The sequence below is a fragment of the Melozone crissalis genome, unplaced genomic scaffold (assembly GCF_028551555.1).
Source record: "Melozone crissalis strain CALT ecotype California unplaced genomic scaffold, PUWL_Pcris_2 ptg000042l_1, whole genome shotgun sequence".
Taxonomy (NCBI): domain Eukaryota; kingdom Metazoa; phylum Chordata; class Aves; order Passeriformes; family Passerellidae; genus Melozone; species Melozone crissalis.
In genome coordinates, this window is record NW_026535820.1 from 61,888,484 (window position 1) to 61,909,084 (window position 20,601).

General features: G+C 35.9%; 1 protein-coding gene across 1 annotated transcript in view; it reads left to right on the forward strand.

Annotated features, from left to right (window-relative positions):
- The window catches only part of CDKAL1 (CDK5 regulatory subunit associated protein 1 like 1), a 377,883-nt gene that overhangs the window by 286,202 nt on the left and 71,080 nt on the right, over positions 1–20,601 (forward strand). Inside the window, exon 13 of the mRNA XM_054284911.1 lies at positions 3,608–3,670. Coding sequence (XP_054140886.1) covers positions 3,608–3,670 — 63 coding nt within the window. The remainder of the gene's footprint in view (positions 1–3,607; positions 3,671–20,601) is intronic.

A 20,601-nucleotide genomic window follows, 5' to 3' on the forward strand; every position in this document is an offset into this window, starting at 1 on the left:
TTCTATGGTAGCAGAAAGTTCTGTGCTGGTTTACTTGTGCAGAAAAGATTTTAAATGGTTTTAAATTCCTTCTGCACTACAGGGTTTGTTGGATTTTTTTGTTGGTTGATTTTTTTTACATTCTCTTGTTCTTTAAGTGATATTTCATCACTTCTACATTATTCTGCAAAAGAAGAATAATAATCCACAGTATAGTCCATGTAAGACATTAGAAAAAGTTTTATTATTGCTAAAAAGCAGTGCACTAGAAAAAGAGTAAAAACACCAAGGTCACTAACTCAGCTTTATTGGTGTATAGCCCCAGATTGTTGTCAAAGGAACCTTTATTGTTACTATACCTTAAACATATAATATGCATATTGGATGACCAGCATCCCCTCAATAAATTCCAGTAATCAAAAATTTGAGGCCCAGCAAAATGAGAGAGAGAAAGGAAATAAACAGAGCAAAGTGTGTGTTACTTGCATTGCATATCTGCTTGCAGGATGGGGGAAATAATGAAATTGTGGTAATGTATTGTTTCCTCTCTACTAACATTGTCTGTGTGTTCTGTCCTCAGAAATGTCATTAGTTGATGTTGGCTTCTGGTTCTTATTTGTATAAATATCTTAGACACTACCTGTCTTTTCAGAAGAAGTTAATTACTTAGGTGCATTTTAGTAACAAGCTTGAAATAACTCATTTAGGAAAAAATATTGATTTATTTAAGGAAAACCTTCCATCCTGGCATACTTATCTGTACAAGCATATATGGTTTTACAGTATTTAACTCAGTCCTGCAGTAGCATTTTAATTCATTCTTCATCAGATGTTCACGTAATTTTCCTGATAAAGATATAAAAAGTGTCTCCTTTTCATCTACTATATAATGTGATATTTTTACAACTTTTTAATGCAGAAAACTGAAAATTTGTTTTTACAGTCATATGCATATATTTTTTAAGTGTCTCACATCAGTATAGGATCTGAATTTCTCTCTCTATCTCCTCTCCCTGAACTTGTTCCTTTAAGTGCTGCAAACCAAGGACTATCTATCACTGTATGGCAAGCCTGAGAGGAGTGCAGGAATAAGCTATGAGCCTGATGTTGCTATGAGACTCCTGGAAGGTCTTCTCATGCTAATTTGGAAAGAAAATATAATTTTTTTCAGAAATAATTAATATATATCCTCTGTAGGTCTGTGAGCATGTTTGAAAACAAAAGTGCTGCTGCACGTGGAGCAATATAATAATCTAGTACTGTTGCCTAAGTTCAGAGAGAGGTTTTGAGTGGATTTTTGTGATGTGCTTTTGGCAACATTATTGGTACAGAACAAAGGACTGGAGAATCAGAACACTGAAGAAAAAGAGCAGGGAAATAGAATTTTTTTTATTGGTCAAAGGTCACTTTAAAGAGATGTTGGACTAGGCTGAGGGAACATAAATAGGGATATGAAGCTATGTTAGGGGAAGAAATTCTGAATAAATGTTTATAAATAGGTAATTTAGGGACTGAAATAGTCCACTGGAGGTGATGAAGGAGAAGGAGCTTTTGGACTCCTTACTTTCCACTGCAGCCTCTTGCCATGGAGAGGCCTGCTTTACCTTCTGCCCTGTACTGCAGAGGTGAGCTGTGAACCATGCTGCTGCTTTATTTCAAAAACTTATTATTCATACCATGTGACTCATGCCAGCTGTAGGAGTTGAAGGGATTACCATTGGAGCAGCATGAATTCCTTGTCCTGTGTGTGTTTTGAAATACAACATATTTTTGGGTTTTAGAGATCTGAGTTAAAGTTCACTTTTTGCTGTAGAAAGACAGAAGTTATTACTAAGCAACCTTAACTCTGTGCTTATGACATTTTTATCTGTGTATATTCAGATTCCATACAAAACAATAAAATGCTGTTTAGATTTAGTTCACCTAAACCTATGGGATACCCTGGGAATTTTGGGGCATTTCTTCATCTGCATCTTGAGAAGTTTCATTGCACATTTTTTCTGTTACAAATTTCCAGCATTTTCCCAGTCAGGGGAGTTTTGGTTTTGTACAAAAAAATAAAACTTTTGTGGAAAGGTAGGAAAGAAACCATAATTTTCTATAATACAAAAAAGATGAAGACTGTCAGTGTGTTGCGTAAGGGAAGCCCCATCTTCAGTCTTCATCTAGCTGAATGTGTAACCAGCATTTTGGTGAGAGTCTGAGGGTTAAAGATGGGTGGTTTTCCATCATATTGTTTTACTGAGTGTTATTAAAGTAATTGCAGTCAGAATGAGTACAATAGAAATAGTCTTCAATAACAATGAGCAAGACTTGGAATTTTTCTGGATTTTGTAGGGTTTTCTTCCTAGAAGGATTAGTGGGGTTTCCATGACCCAAACTCAGGTGCTTTTGTCTTCTTCTTGCATGATGCTACTTTAAATTAGGTTTTTTCAAGCAATCTCTTTTTAGTAATCATTTTCATATCTCTTTTTAATTTTTTATCACACTTCTCCAAATAATTTTTATAGTGTTTTAAGTACTTTGACTGTCTACAGCTGTACTACCAGAAAAGAAGTCATTGTAAGTTGCTTAACATTCAGTGAAAATAAAAACTATGTAAAGAAAGAAAAGACATAGTTTATGTTGCATGATCAAAAGTTACTAAATTGCCCTATAGTTCCCAGAAGTTAAAATAAATTCTGCAGTCATGCAGCTGTCTATGTAGCTCCCAGCATGCTGGAAACATAAACAGATCTTTCCAGCTTAGCTGTAAAACTACTTTCACAGAAACAACGGCTAAATAGGACACTGGTACAGACTGCAAGCAAGGAGTTCTTGCAGTTGTCTCCCCTTTACACATTTTCCAACATGCAATGATTTGCCTTCCCCAGCTATGAGATAAGTAAACACTGATTTTGACACAATAAAACTTTGAACTGATTTGTGACTCATCCCTGCATTAAAGACAAAGAGTGTTTTTCTCCTCTTCTTGTCCACCCTCCATCGGATACATCTGAGAAATTCTATTTAACATCAGCTGAAATTACTGAAAGCTCTTTGGTTAAATTCAGGAGTTGGATCAAGCAGGTTTTGTCTTTGAACTATGCTCTGAACAGAAGAATTTTTTTCCTTTGCCTTGGCATTAAATGAGATATAACCTATTAATTTTCCACAATCAAAGCAGTGAGAGTATTAGCATCAAAAGAAATCGACAAATAATAAATTATTCTTCTTCAAACTGATTTCCTTTACACCTGATCTTCTATAAGGCAATACTGCATGTACATGCTAGAATAGTAGACAAGTCTTTACAAGATTGCAGCCTGATCTCTCAGTTTTGTTATCTGTATTCTAAAATTTTATTTATGATATATTGTGAATTGTTTACACATTCCACTGAGGTTCCACAAATTAGTGTTTATTATTTATTAAGGATATTTTCCTTAATATTGTTAATATATATGTTAATTATTTCCTGTAATATTTAATATCCTTAATCTGCATACACTGCTCTTTATAACTACAGTTTCATTAACAAAGTGGGGAGAGAATGTGTTTGTACCTGCATGCAGCTTTTTAATCAGTAGCTTCTCTCTTTCTCCTTTAACTTTTCTAATATGGCTTATTTATTAATAATCCTTTACAGAAAAAACAGAGAACGAAGGATCTGTCCCAGCTGTTTCATTCATACAACCCATATGATCATAAGGTAAGGAAAAAATGTACTATCTCAGTTTGTTGTTAAGAAAAACTCCAAACATTTGTGGTAACTATGTTTCTTGTTTAATGCAAAGTTGAGGAGAAATGATAAAATTGAAAGTGCTAAGCTTAAATTCTGCTGTCACATAAATATTTCTTTGTTTCTTTAAGCCAAGCTTGAAAAGGTGCATTTTCTGATTTGTGAAACCAATGGCTCACATTAACCTCGTAGAAATATAATTTATAGACTGGCATTACATCCTGCAAAGTGACCACATGTGGTATTGGATTCCCCTCTTTTTTTTCCTCTGTGTTTGGGAACTGTGTTACCCTAGAGTATGTTGCTTAGCCTGTTGTGTCAATTAGGCCCTGAGATACATGATACTAATGAATTATCTATTGATCACAAAAGCATCGTTCAAAGACGCTGCTGTGTGAACAGCCTGGTGGTTGTCTGGGGGAAGAAGTAGAAACATCCATCATTATAACTTGTTTGTAACATCTGGGGGAAAAAAAGAGGGTCCTTTCTCATTGCAATGTGAAATAAAAATAATAAAGTTGTTACAAGAAGATTTTGGAGAACCAAGAGACAGAGATCACAGTATTTCTGTGCTATAGCTATGTCATGGGGTTCTTCTGGATGTTATCAGAAGAGAGCATTAAGCAGCAGACTGAAGGAATGTTGAGTAGGTTTTAAAATATTTTCATGGTGTTCCTCCTATCTCTGATGCCTCTGTGGGCATATTCTTTTAACAAGTGCACAAAACCGTTTAAAAATTTGTCAGCAGTATGAGATGTCTGTCTTTGCTGCTTCTGTTTTGAGAAGTGTGAGTGATTTTGCAAGTATCCATTAAAACAAAGGAAGATTTGAAACATTTCTGTTGTTGCTGTTGTTGTTGTTTAGACATTGCAAAGGAAAGTTCTGAACTCTTATCTCTTCTTTTCCTGGCCATTTACCAAATACATTGGAAAAACCAGCTAGATTTTATATTTGGGAGAAGAAGGTGGCAGAAGTCTGTACCTCTTTGTAGGAAGACATGCACATATGTGCAATATATGTGTAACTGCACATATGTCAATGAGAAACGCAGTGTGTAAATGAATGGATGAAATTTATCAGGCAGGTTGTTGCTGGGAGAGTTCTGTAGTTACCGGCCACTTGAAAATTTAGTTTAAAAATACATTGTAAAATAGCATTTATATTCTATAGCTTTAATAATTGTAGCTAATTTCAAGTTAAATTCATCTCTGCTTAGTACTTCTTTTATAAATAGTCTCACATTATTTACAAAGATTGGTGAAGCTGATATTAATGGCCTGTGAAAATGGCCTTAATGGAGAAACATGAAGAATAAAGGAAACTAGTGTGATAAGATTTTGAATGGAATTGTTGCTCCTTTGAATTGAAGCATTTTAAGGTAAATGTAATAGTAAGTCAATTAAGATCTAATAAGGCGATGCAACTGGTGAACAAGAAACTTTGATATTCCTGTCCATGTCTTAATTCTCCTGTACAAAACACTTTTTATTCATAGTACAAGGAAATTCCATTATTCTTTTATTAGCACTTTTAATGGAACTTGGTCATTTGTAACTCCTGCTGTCTTCCTGCTCATATCCTTTGTGGCATTATATCAAAGTATTCTCAAATGATTTTGGCTGCAGTTGTGAGGACTTCTGCACTCTTTACAAATTAGTCATCACACAATGTGGAATGGAATATAAATGCTTAAATATATTTGCTTTTGATCTTTGTTTTAGGACCTTTAATATATTATTAAGGTAGTACAATTGTTTGATAGATGATTTTTTTTTACCTCCACTCTTTTGTTGCTTCCAAGCATACCCTGTATATATATCTGAGAATACAAGTGCAGGGGAAAGGACAAGTGAAAGTTTGTATTAAAGTTATGGTCTTACCATATTTTCCATTTGACAGTGAAGGTTTTCCTTCTCCCAACTACTTCCTATTTGTAGGCTACAACAAGCTCACTGCAGATTTCTTGCTCTGTGCTTTTAATTTCCACCTCAGCTTCCTATTTCACAAGTGTTGCGGTCTAAGGGAGGGCTTTTAATTTTTGTATTAAATCTAACATTAGTTGGGAATACAGTTGTTTCTACTGGAAGTGTGTGTTAGCTTTGCTCTAGTTCTGTTTTGTTTGATTTATATGGCCAAAGGATTTGAGGGCAGAGCAGGGGCACATGTTGTTTGCTATTTTGTAGATTATTTTCAGGAAGTGTTAGAAGGAGATTTCACAATGGCTTTGTGAAAGCGTTGGTGATGCAGGATCATGGTAGGAGTGATTGGAATTAGTGGCTTCCAAGATTATTTCTTTGTTGATTAAACGATTTTTCTCTGAGAACCTTTCTAAACTAGAAGAAAAAACTTAAGGGTAAGTTGGTGCTTAGTAGTAGTAGTTAAAACAGATGTGAAAATCTCATTGACTACAGTGGCTGAAACAGGACTTGCTACAAAGATTCGACAGTACTTCATCTTTTTAGGATGGGATATCTCATAGTAAGGAGAAAAATTAATCAGAAAAGCAGAAATTGTTCATTCTTCCATGCTCGCATTTCACTCACTAAAGCAGAAAGTGATGTTTTGATTAAGTAGCTATACTAACCTTACTAACCTTGTTACTATTTATCCATGGTCAGGAGGCCAATAGCTCTTAGCTCCTGTTCCCCTGAAAATGTTACCTCAATATACATTTGCCAATCTAGTGTAACGTAGAGCATCCTGAAAGACATTTAAATGCTTGTGGTTCTTAATTCCCAGATGAAAACGCAGCACTTTTATAGAGGTGGAAACAAGGATTTACTTTCCTTTCCACTTCCAGGTGTTGAGTTTTATCTTTTATTCAATGAGGCCTTCATTCAGCAGCAAAGGAGGCAGAGCTTTCAAATTCCTCCTGCAGAAGAAATGAAAAAGCAGGAGATACTCTGCTGATACCAGGGGAGAATTAGCTGAGCTCCTGTATTCTTTAAATCCTAAACAAGTATGAATTACCATCTAGTTGTGCTTGTCATTGTTCAGATGAAACCATTCAACAGCAGATTTCAAAAACTGCCCATTATATACTTCTCCTATCCAGGCAGATTTGATCCTGCTCTCTTTAACCTAGTGTTACTGAAATGCTTTACAGAGCCTCTGACTACAGAACCTGCAGGTCTTTCAGATACTGTGCCACAGACAAAGCTCATTTTAGCATCAGTCTTTAATGCCTAGCAAATATCTTGAATTCTTCATGTCAGGCACATACAAAGAACTGCCTTTTCTCAGTTTTTTCTTTTGTTGTTCTTAAAATAAGTATCTTCTAAAATTCATTCTTTTCAGAACAAAATAATTACTTAGGAAATGCTGAGCAATATCTCGTTCCAGGTGCGTGATTGCCATTTATTCAAACTTATTTCAGTTAGCATGTGTAAAAATACATAGCACTCTTTGTAGATGAAGCCATTCCTGGTTCTGAAATACTTGCTTTTTCATGTTTATGTAGAGTAAAAATATGTATGGTCTGGCTTTCTTGAGAGTCGAGTTCTGATTGCTGTGTAACTCTTCTCTGTTTTATATACAGTTAATCTTTTTCTAGGACCATCAGAAAAAGATGATAAAATTGACATCCTCAATAAAGCTTTACCAGCAACAGCTTTACTGTTTTAAAATGTAAAAGTAGATAATTGAGAAGCTATATTCTTGCTAGTTTCCTGCAAACTAATCTTAATGAAAGATTATGTTTGCACACAAGTAATTTCTGCTGAATGTTTTTTGTGTGTACACTGTGAGGTTTCACTTTTCACACAGTAAGAATTTTATTCTGTCTGAAGTAGATGTTTAACTCAGAAATAATGGAATTGGATGTCTCTCTGAAATAGCCCTTGCTCTTTATGATTTGTGAGCCAGTTTTTTTTGAAGCTGCTAAAGTAGTTATTAAAATAGTTTACCTGGTCAAAACAACATGTTTTATAAGCTTAATAGGAGTTTCAGGATCCAGTATGCACCTAATGGCCAAATTCAGAAGTGCAGAACCCTTGTTCCTTTTCATTTTGTCAGATGAGTTTAAGCATTCAGTATAGCCCTGGAGTGGTTGTTTAAAACTATAATCCTCAATTTTTGCTCTGCAGAAGAACGTTTTTACATATTGTAAGCACAGTATATCAGAACTACTACACATTTTGCTGCTTTGCTTTCTTGGGAGGATACCCAGGGATACCTTAGGGCATGTCCGTACACGCCTCTGGCAGCACGGGCTGTTACACTGAGAAATGCCCTGAGAGTTGTGCTTAAAACTCAGCTCCCTTTTTGCTTCTGCCTTTTTCAGCCTGAATCTCTTGCTGTACAACATATATGAATAAATATATGAAAAAATAAGGTCTTGTCTTGTAGTTTTAGAGATTTATTTTAGCATATACTGTGTCCCGCCCAGTAAGAAATATAGTCAACACTCACATGATTTGAAGAGTTTTTTGAGAGATTTTCTCCCAAACTGAAGGTGTGCTCAGGATTAAAAAATTTAGTTGTTATTTCAAAATGTGCTGTAATTGATGAAGTTCTGCTAAAATAATTGTAAAATCTTTAAACCTCATTCTTCTAGTGTTCTTTATTAATGTGTTCTGGAAATGCTAAAACACTCAAAAGAGCAAAACCCCCTAGACAATACCTGTGTGTTTGGCAAGTTATATGGATCATTGCGTATTGTGATACGCAATTAAGTGACAAAAAAGATTTTCTTGGTTTTTGGGTTTGTTTTTTTTTTTTTGTCAGCTCTTAGCCTCATAAGCAATTTTGGAAAGCAGGAATTTATGTCCTGTTGTCTTTGATAAGGGTCGATATGTGCATAACTCACTCAAGGAACATTATTAACAAGATTATAACAAGGCTATGCTTAAGGTACTAATGGCTGCTGCCACTTAGAGACCTATAGTGTTTTCAAACAATTATTTCAATAACACACAGACCCTATGCTTAGTGGAAAATAAAGAGTCTAATATCAGTTTCCTTAAACTGAGTTTCTTCTGTTGAATTCTTCAGCTCTCCTGGACAGTTGACATTTTATGTCAGAAATTTTTTGAAAATTAACACTGAAAGAGCCTGTAAGTAATGAGGCGGTGAAACTATCTTAACGTGAAGCAGGCAGGGGCCACTATGAAACAAGTGGGGTGTCTTTTGGCACTGCCTTAGGAGGCATATTTGTATGCTCCAAGTGGTTTTCGTTGACAATAACACAGCATATTAATCATAGCAATGCCCAAGGCTGTGGCATTGTTTAGGAATCATCATGGGCACCTGTGTGAAACATAAAATATTGGAAAGCAAGTGTCAAGTGCCAGGTGAAGGGTGAGGGTTTGGAGTCAGCTGGCTTCTGATAAAAAAAAACCTGTTAAGTCCTGCATTCCTTCCACCTCTGTTCTATTCTGGTGGCCTCTGGGAACAATAGGCTGTGGCAGGAGAATGGAGGGTGTGGTGGTGGCACTGAGTACCAGCAAAACTGTCTCCACCAAGATGAGGACTCTTTAGCTCAACAGAAACAGGGTGAGATGGGAAGTCAATCACTTAAGTTGGGACCAGTTTTCCTACTGATAAGCTGCTTTCTTTCATTTTTCTCCCATGTACCAGGACTCCTTCACAAATAAGCCAATGTGAACAAAAGAAATTCTGATGTCTATTGAATGAAGCCACTCTAACTAAAATGCCTGATGTTGGCTAACTTTCTAATGACAGACATCACCACACTACTCTTGTTAATTAGACCCTACAGGTATTTTTTTGAAGATGTGTCTGCACTGTGGGACAATGTGTTTCATAAGAGGACATGTAAATTGACATGTTGGACACCTGTAGAGTTGGAAGCATTGCTATGAGAGTAGCTGATGTAGGACTAAAATGTAGTTGCAACACTAAACATGTGGCAGGTGAGATTAACATCCTTCTGTGTTCATAGTTCCAGATCTCTCAGACTTGGACATCTTATGTGTTTGCTGCTGTCATCTTCAAAAATACTGGCATTAGGAAGTGGTTTGTTTTACATGTGAAGCATGGCAGCTAGCATGTTTATGTAAACCAAATTTGGATGATTTTTGGAGGCTGGAAATGGGAAATTACAGAACTGCTGAAACCACAAGCAATTCTTATTGTTTTTCATAAGGGCAGTAATGCTTCTCAGTTATTAACTGTGTTTTGTAAGATGTGTGGTGGAAGTACTGTGAATGTGTAGGTTTTACTTTTGTGTCAGAAAAAAAGAAAGCAGTTTTGTGGTACTCTGTCAGCCTTCAGATTTTTTTGGTAATTACTTGGATATATGATGCTGGAAAATAGCAAAAATCCTTTTAACCTGCTTTTCATTTATTCCAGGAACAGCATTGTACTAAATTGTAAGGCAACTGTGAGGTTGCAATACCTGTGATATAAGCCATGATCTGAATTTTCTAAAGGAGGTGCTCTGAATTGTTGTTTTGTAAGATGAAAAGGTTTTTTAGGTTATTGCTGAAAAGGGCCAGAGCCTTTTGCTATCTCCTGCCTTGAAATAGATTTTGGGTTTAATTTAAAATCTCAGATGTCAGATATGACCGCTTTTTATGGAAATACTCTTATTGTAACCTACATCCATTCTTCTCTATTCTCTTCTCCTCTCTCGTGTTCAGAGCTGCTGTTTGGAGGAGGTTACATAAAGCTGTTTTGTGCTCTTGATATGATGTGAGACTTCAAAGAAGACTACTGAAAGAGAAAAGCAATTTCTACTTGGTAGAGCCATGCAGTAGCCTTGTGCTAATGGCACACTTGAACATTACTTGATGATAGTGAAGAAAATCTAATTGCCTCAAAAGCTTTTGATTATTCTTGACTTAACTCCAAGCTACATTGAAGTTTGTGCCATCTATAACACAGAGTGAGCTAATACAGAGATAGTTTAGAAAGGGCAGTTCATACACCGGGAATTGTTTCAGGGTTTGTAGAGAATAGGCAAAGAAACAAGGCAAGCACTGCAACAAAAGGGCTTACTTCTCCATTGTATATGCTGTAGAAAAATACATATTTGCTCTGTCTTAATTCTGTAGCTGAAGTGTTGTGATTAAAGAATTGCAGTCTTATTGAAGTGCATATTACATCCAGAAAATCATGAAACAAAGAACCCAATTCCTGAATTTGTTGCTCTAAAACCAATGCTTTCTTGGTTGGTTTTGTTTTAGACAAAATCTAGACTATATACAGATAAGTATATACATTATTAGTAGATATGATTAATATTTAGGTCAAGTCCATATTTAATGCTAGTAACTTTTGGTGTAGTTGGACATTTAAAGCATCTAACCTTGTCTGATGCTAACTGAATTGTTTGGGATTGTTACCTCTATTTCAGAGAGACTTTTCCTGCTTTACGATAGAGAGGTGTTTTTTCTATCTTTTTTAAATGGCCTTTTAAAAAATGGTTTAACAGTAGTCAGTCAAATCATGTTTGTATCTATACACAAAGGTGTACCTGTGCTATATGTTGATGTATGTGCTTAGGTGTTGAACAAGGTTTCACAGGTACCAATGTATTGCTGACATATCTTCATTAGTGATCTTGACAACAGTTTTAATCAATGAACTCATGAAATCCACATAAATCCCTCATCCCATGTGAAAATAGTGGTTATTTACTTCACAGTTTTTCTCCTTGGTACAGCTTGTAAATGCTACCTGGTATAGTAGATTGCCTGAAATAAAGATATTCTACTCCAAAAAAATACTGAAACATATAATGAGACAAGTTTTACAGTGACATTAAATACATGCCATATCAGCTTAAGGAAAACAAATTCTTTGATGCCCATTAATCCTCTTGTTATTTTCTGGAGAAAGACATTACCTTTTGCTCCATCTCTTGTATCATTTATATGCCTTGTCCATCATTGATTGATCTGATACTGAGACAAAAAATACGAAAAAGAAAGGTTTTAGGGTTTTTCAAATTAGTTGCTAGAAAACCTTGGCATCACAAAAAATAAACAGGCTTGACCCTGCTGCAGTTTTTTAAAGCTCCCTTCAATCTTGTGTTAGCATCGAAATCACATCAAAATGCGATGGAGTGTATAACTAGCATGGGCATTTCAAGTTCAGGTATCTTTCCTTCTCTATTTCTTAAGACCACATTTGACCTTTTCCTCTCTGGCTTTGCAGTTTGTAGTGGATTGGATTTCCTAGTTATCTCACACCTTTTCCCATTTCCAACCCCTCCCTTTTTCTTTATTCTCTTGCCTTTTCTCGCCTCAAAAAATAAAAGGGTTTTTCCTTTATAGAGTCTACCTTCTTTCTCTTGCTTTCTTTCTAACTATTCTTTCTTTAATATCTTCTTCAGGTACTAACATTTTATTCTCGCTCTTTTTTGTTCACCTGCCCTTCTGTTTTTCTTGATTATTTTCCTCTTTTTGGAGCCACTTAGCTGTACTTTGCCATGGCATTAAAGTGGTTGTGGGAGGGGAAGGCATCAGTGCATCAAATATAGCAGTGCATGAGCACAGTGTTGTGGAAACCCATCCACAGAGGTGGTAGTACAGCTCCCCATTATTCAAACTTTGCTATTGATGTAAGTATTCATATCACCAAGCTCTTGGACTTGCCTGCTTTTATTTAAGCACTAACCAAGAGACCGAAGTTTTGGGAACTTCATTGGTAGATTTGATAACTGTTTTTATGTTTTGATCCCCATTTTCTCACTGGAAACCTATGTACATTAATTTGACATAGTATTTAAAATTTTAGATGTTAATCAAGTAGGCATCAGTACTTCTATTACTGGAATATTTTGAGTAGTCTTCTGGTACCTGAAATCTTGGGTAAGATTTTTACTTTCTTCCATGGAGTGAGGATATTCCATTTCTTTTTCTTCTTAATTATTCCTGTGTAAAATCATGTTTTATTGACCCTTTGATATAAAGTTGTGAAGGAGGTGTGGATTTTTTGGCTTTTTGTCGGATAATAAGGTACAATTTTCTGCACAGACTTGCATATATGCACATACACACATCTACGAAACCCATAATTTACAAAACCTTTGATTTGAGATTGATTCCAAGTATCATCCAGAAACAATCTGGTATATTTTGCATAAATCATACAAGGATAGGATCACATTTTTCCCCATTTGGAATAAGTCAGTGCTGGCTACTTATTCCATCTTCTGCTGTCATTTAAACTCTTGGAACTAGAGACGTTCCGTTAGCTATTATTTTGTTATAATTTCCTCTCTGCACTATATTCCACTTAAAAGCATGAAGAGAGGTTAGTTATACAGTTGAAAAGAGAAGTCTCAGTGAAGTGGCTGTGTAAAACAGTAGATATAATTTGGGCATTAGATTGCTCTACACAGGAAACTAATTTTCCTGCTGTCTCTCTGTGCAGTGCAGTTTGGCCGCTGTCAGTGTGAGCTCAAGAGCTCAGCTTTGAAGGGCAGCTGGAGGAGGAGTCTCAGAATCTGCCAGCAAACCACATGGATTTTCCATGCATAATCTAGGTGATTGTCCTAGCTGTGTGTGAAATTCAGGGTTCTCTCAAACGTGCTGTCAGGATTTTGCACTCAGTGTGCCTGTGTTGGAGGGAAACTCTTGTGATCTTGGGGGACAGAGAGTGGTTGTATTTAGATGTAATTAGACAAGCATCCTGTGGCTTCTACCAATTGCTCATCCTTCATGAGAATTGTGGGATGAGTGCTGGATGATGTCAATTTTCTGACATGTATACACTCTATACTTGTTTACAGCAAAATTGGCAACATTAGGTTAAATGTCCCAGATACTAACATTTACTACTTGTGTGAATTACAGTAGGCTTGAAAGGCTTTCAAACCTTGGGCAAGGAGGGAGACTCTGAGTCAGCAGACTTTGAGTTCATCCTGCAGTGTGAACATGCCACAGAGATTTGGGTTCCAGTTTGGGGTGAAAGAAGCATCTTAAACACACAGTTCAATTTCAGCTGTACTTGAGCTTTAGTGCATCAGGAGGAAGGAGTGGTGCTGGTCAGTAGGAAGAGAGGTACAAACCTTGATTTTATTATAAGTGTACCTTAACAAAGTCTTTTTCATTCTTTTAATACGACATCTTAATTTCCGTTATGTAATTTTTCTTAGTTTATTTTAAGAACATAGGAGACTTCATCCAATAAACTGTACCCATCCATAGAGGGATAAAAGAAACTATACATCCTTCCATACATTTTTTGAGGGAACGGCTCCAGTATGAGAGGCTTGTATGGTGCCATCTTCTGTAGAATTTTCTTATAAGTTCAATTTTTGATGAGATTCCAGCATCCAAAAAAGCCATCTTTCCAAGACACTGTAGATTCTTCCTGTGATTCTAGAAACTGCCTCTCTTTGATTTGCATTATGTGAAGTATGCAATGGTTGTATAAGGGGCTAATGATGAATTTAAGGTTTGATATCTCATGATCATCAGAATAAAAATGGTGGAGTGGGGGGGTATATTTCCTTAAAGGAACAAAGGCATTACAGTTTCTTCTTGATATGCGTAACACTGTGTATACTGAAAGCAAGTAAGCAAATTTTGTAATACTACTGAAAACAAGTAAGAAGTTGATCTTGAAGGATGACATTTAGTTTATATAAATGCTGCTCTAGGTCATGTTTAATTTTTCTTCCACCCATTTCTCATGCAATCATGACAGTCATACCTAGTCTCCAAGCCTTATAGAAAAAGAGATGGATATGTAGGTAGTTTATGCAGGTCTCTAAAACAGAATGTGATATTTATTTTTTTACAAAATGTATTTTTATAAAATTTGATATATTCTCTTATGTAACAGAGAAGTGTTGTGATAAAAAAACTTCATGCTGCAAATACAAGCAGTCAAGCTAACAAGTCCTTTATTTCGTACTGCCTTGCTAGTTCCAGGTAAAAACACCTATATGTTATTACTGCTGTTCATTTGTGCTTCTCCTTTAATATTGATAGCATCATTTATGAAGTTTGTGTATGGTATGATGATTTATGCTTCTTCATGCCTTTTATTTTTACAGGCTGATTTTTTAAGTGCTTGGCCTGCTTGATACAAAACCTTACAAGATGTAAGCCATCACTGTTTCCCATTGCAAACCCCAACCTTGTTTTCTGTATAACATTTGCAGAAAATGTGTAATAGAAAGCTAAAAACATGAACCATTTGTAAGTCCTCTGTGGGAACAGATATTAAATACCAATTCACGTGTCAGACAGACAGTGGCAGCTGCTTTGTTTATGTATGGCACGATCCCATATTAAATCAAATGGCAAGTGCACAATTTGACAGGTACTGTCATCAGTGCAAACATTAAACTCATTAAAGGCATTGCTTTTAATTTTTTATTTAAAGTACATATATTTGGCTTGCAGAGCCTTTCCCAGTCAGAGTCTACAGCAGCAAGTACTAATTCTCCTTTTTTTTTTTTTTGCCTAACAAAGCCTGCTGTGTTTGAGGCTGTTCCTTAGGGGCAGTGCCATGATGTTTATGGCACTGCACATCGTGCATTAGGATCTGTGACCAGAAATTCCATTTGAGAGCACATCGCTCGGGATAGCACACAGTGGTCTTTTCATTTTGATTGATGGCTCTGGTTTTGCACCATCTGGCTTCTGATAGGCTGCATTAATCATATTCTGAATGATGAAAATTTAGACAGGATTTTTTTAATGATGTATGTTGAAAAGTGCATGATTGTATGTGCTTGTATATTTAATTCCTGTAAGTTCCACTCATGCAAAAGAGTGCAATAAGCCTCTCATGCAGATTGAGTTGCATAGGTCTCTAAATAAATCTCTGTTTATAAATGCCCATATTTTGATTTTACTCTTAATTTTAACTTTATTTCATTTTACTTTCTATAATCTGTTTACAGTCACTGAGTCACTGCCTTATGGGTTTGGTTTTCTTTTTGCTATTATATTTGGTTAAGAACAATGGACTTGTCCAAAGTATTTGAATTGCATCTCAGGTATTTTAAGTAAATCTTAAAATTTTTTTCTACTGCTTTTTTGATACACTGAAGTTCCTTATATCTCTATAAACATAGCATGAGCTCCAAGAATCACAGAATATTCTGAGTTGATAGGGACCCACAAGGACCATAGAGTCCAACTCTTAAGTGAAGGGCCTGTATGGGGATTGAACGTGCACTTCTGGTGTTATTAGCACCATGCTCTGGAACAGAATATCAGGTTTTAAATTCTGTATGTATAGAACATCTTAAAATAGTTATATTTAAATTCACATCCTAAGGAAAAAAATAGTAATCTGAATTATAGATGCAGTATATAAAAGTTGGCAATTGGCCATATTTGAAAACTTCTGAGAGAGTTTGACAATAGTGGATTTAGGTTATTGTGTCAGTGGATTAGCAAAATTAGATCTCCCAATATAGAATTAAGCAGCCAACATGCAGTTGTTCGGTGTTGAAGATTTTATTCGGTATTCTAATTTACAAGTAAAGCATTATCTATGCACCTAATCATTAGGCTGCTTTTATTCTGTCTTAGTTTACAATTTAACTTAATGGGAAGATTTGGCCTGTGTTATATAATCTATGACATTGAAGCAATGAGCTAGTTGTAAGCTTTCAGAATGTGCTTAATCTTTACCATTTAAAGTTTCTAAGACCTCAGAATGAGAACCTGCCCTGAATTCCCTTGCACCTATGGATCTAACACTCCATGAAATGATGGGTGGACTGCAGGGCTTTATACTCTTAATAAGAAATCAAGTGAGCACAATCGCTCTTTCCCCAAATCCAACATTTGCTGGTCCCACTGGGGTGGCTTTCTGAGGTGTATCTCTCTTCCTCTCCAGTCAAATGCTGTATAAGTATTGCAGCCCCCAATTTTTCATTCACAGCCATGAATTGAATTATTGTGGAGGGTTTTGTTTCATGTTTTAGTTTTTTAGTCCTATTTTCTCTCATTTTTCCTCTTGTAGTCTTGCAGAGCTTGCAGGTACTCTGGTGTCTTGTCTATATATACACATGCACACATTTTTCCCTTTGCTTTCCACATGAAAATAATATCTTAAGGTATGGAAGAATTCCATATATGACTTAGCAGGAAGGTGGACCAACATTCATCCATAGCACCAACTAAAGCAAAATTTCCTGTTCTAATTTTATTTCTGCCAGGCTTGATGATATGTCTCTGTAGAGCAGACAAGATTTCTTTTGAGATATCTGGCATGAATTCTTTTAATTTAAAACTGTTCTTAGGGTTCAAGCTAACAGCATGTTAGAATGTTGTTTGACATGCTATAGTAAGAAACAGTTTTTGAGGAAGATTTTAGAAAATTCAATCACTGTATTTAATAAAGACATAAAGCTTTCTAAGGTCTAGCACTATGCAGATGCTGACAGCACCCTGTCTCACATTTGCTCATTTCCATTTTTCTGCAAAACTCTACTTTTTCTGTTGTTTCCCTCTAACGCGTTCATGTATTCGTGTACATTTATTTTAAAAACAAGTCCTGTCTGCTTTTTTACAGTCTCACAGCTTTTTAGAGTACATATATGGGGTTGAAAGAACCATAATTCACCATTAATCTGTGTTGAATTAAGTATGGATGCTGAAAATTAAGATAAAGAAAACCTGCTTAATCATTATTACAAAAGCACCATCTTCATTTGCTTGACAAGGAGGATGTTAAAAAAATCTTCATGGCCACACTTCTGACCAAACTGTGCCCAGTGTTGAATTACAGTTCTCTAATAAATCAACAAGTGATCTTGAGTAATTTTGCTGTGGCCTCCCAGATACAGAACTCTCACCTTATTTTGCCTAAATAATTGTAATTAAAGTTCACGTCAGAGACATTATGGAAGTAAAAAGTTAAAGTCTTGCCAACAGGCATAGTCAGTATCTTCTCCTGTTCATAAAAGCCTGGATCCTCAAGCTCAGAAGAGGCCTTCACTACATATACAGCTCCCTGGTGTTCTCATTACCCATCTTCCAGCTTGGAATACTGTGTATGTTCAGTGAATTCCATCACTAAACCTACACAGCACACATACGCAGAGCACATCACCATGTACACACAGCACAGCAGCACACCATACCTGTGGAAGCTGGAGCCACCCAGCACACTCTTGATAACAAAGGTCTGCAAAAGGACAGTTGCTCATAGCAGCATCCTGAAAAGGCTCCTCTGAGCTTTGGCAGAAATGAGCAAGATATTGTGTGTTACAGAATACGAGATGTTCTGCATTATACTTCAAAACATGGAGGGAAAGGTAAAATATATATGCTGATGTCTTCCTGAGAATGGAAAAAAACATTGCTATTGTCATTCAAACACTGGGGTGTAGTGTCAAAGATCAGGGCCTGCAGGATGGTTGATAGAAATCCCTAACAAGTAAAATATTTTTATGGTAAATCTCCTTTCATCTCCTTCCAAGTTTGTATGTGCCACCTTAGGAAAGCAGCCCACAACAACTTGTCATACAGATTACTGGTGTTTTCAACTTTGAGTGAACAGCTCAATATGCAGAAACATTGTATTAACATATTTTCTGAACTGCAAGGCCTGCCTTTTCAGCTGAACAGCTCCAGTCAATCTTATCTTAGTCCATGCAGGTTTAATGAATTAGCTTCCTGATGTCAGTGCAGTCAATTAATTCTGTAGAAATAGGCCTTGTGTTGCTGTAGTGATGCTGCCGGTGCTCTTATGGCCACTGTGGTTTTTGAAACAAAAAATTTTCAATAGGGAGGATGGAGGAATTTGAATTTTGGGTTTTATTTTTGGGTTGAATTTTTGTTACGTTCTTTCTTAGCTTTATTGTCACTCCCTGTGTTGAAAGAAATGTAAGAAGTAAATAAATACTCTAAAATCTGTTCAGTTTTTTCTGCTTCTGTATAGATATTCCATTCTTTATAAAGCTTTCCAGTAACAAATCAGCAAATGGGATGACTTTTAATGAACTCCTTTCCAGGAATATTTAATATACTATATCTGGTTTTGCTCTTGCTCTGGTTATTAACAAATTTGTATCAGAAGCTAATGTAAATTTATTTTAGGATGTTTGGATTTGGAAAACAGGTACCATTGGTACTTATTTTTAAAATTTCTGTATTTTTGTATTTAAAGATCTACAGCATTTGAATTAACTTGATATAATAATATGGGATAGTATACATGTGAAGATTTTCTAATTTATTACAAAGGATTCTCTCTCCCTTGAAACTACATACAGGCTTTTGGTGCTTTTAAACCAACTCTTTTATAAGTACTGTCTTTGAGTACTTCCTTTTCTTGGGATGTGCATAGTTTTAAGGAGGGGGAAGCTCTGTATGGGTTGGATTCTGAGGGTGTGTAGCATAGGAGAAATGGCTGGCAACTGTGCACGCTGTGCAAACTCAGTGTGTCTGGTAAGAAATTGGGTCTGTGCATCAAAACACTTTGGGGAAGTATGGAAAGCAAAACTACTTACTGTAAAACCCTTGTAGTGCCTCACATCTAAATCAAACTAATGCAGTTATTCATATTGAAATAGGATAATGTAATTGCCAAGAAAGCTATTTTGTCTTCAGTGGTAGACAATATGCTGTGTATCACATACATATGCGTCATTTCTGTGGAGAATGCTCCCCAAACTATCTTTAGAAAGAGCTCTGCTGGGCCTTGGTTTTGGTTTTTTTTCTTTACCTGATTCTGAGAACATAATTTCACAAAAAGAAAAACTCAGAGCCAATGAGAGGAGAAAGTTAATTGCCAGTATCTGTGTGTGTATTGTTGTGGCAGTTGGGATTTTTGAAGAACGATCTCCTCTTTCACAGTCTTTCAAAATCCCAGTTCCACAGATTTACTTGAAATGAGGTATCAGCATATTTTATTCTGGAAAGTAAGTTAGCTTTTGATTCTAAGCTAAAGCCTATAAATCATCCAGAATCAAAAATTGCTAGCAGCTTATTTGTGGGAGGCAAAAGGAATTTGCATCTCATAGGAAAAATAACAGGCATGTGAGGATGTATGAGTGTATGGAAAAAAATTGGCTGACATGTATTTATGTGTCTAAGTCAAACACCAGTCCAAAGTTATTGTTCTGCTGTATTTCCTCAGCAGTGAACAACAAAGTGACAACTGCTGTAGTACTCAGGCACCATCTGTCTTGTGAACCCTGCCATTCTGTTCTTGCCTGAATATGATAAATTTTACCTTATTTTCCCAAGAAAATAAAAATAGTATTTAATCTACAGTTCAAAACCTGGATCAGTTCCAAGTGAGGCCCTGTTAGGAGTGATATCCCTTGTCTCTGGGGGTGTAAATTTGGGCTTACACCTAACTGTGTGTATATAAATATTGCAGATTTATTGCTGCTTGTGCTGTGCTATGCCACAAATGCAAGTCTGTATACAAACATGCTATATAACAACAGATCTTTTTAACAATCATAGTAATTTGTATCCACAATCAAGTAATTATTTCACATCTACATTTTAAAGGTATTCTAATATTCAGGGAGCAGGGGGAGGGATTAAGGTGGATTTCTGTTTGATTTTGTATTTTAAACACTTTGCTGGTGGTATGTTGTGAGCAGTGTCTTTTAGGTATTTTTTTCATTTTAATTTCAGCATGGTGTGATTTAAAATTACTTTAGATTTAAAATTTTAATTTTAATTTCAGCATGGTGAGATTATCTATTACTGGATAATTTTTCAAATGCAAAATTTGCAAAATTCCCATTTTCTTCCATATAAATGAGATTCATTAAGGGAGGATTTTATCCCAGAATTCCTAGTGAAATAGTGTTTATGTCACTGTCTTACTGCTGCTTTTTCCACTGCCAAACATTTTCATCATCTTCAGTTGTGTTAAGGTGTAACTGTACTCGTGATCTCAGCCTGTGAATTATTATGCTGCACCATTTGCACAGTTAAATTGGACAGCAGCAGAAGTACCTGAAAGCCAGCTGGCTCCATGCACAGCTTTGTCCTACA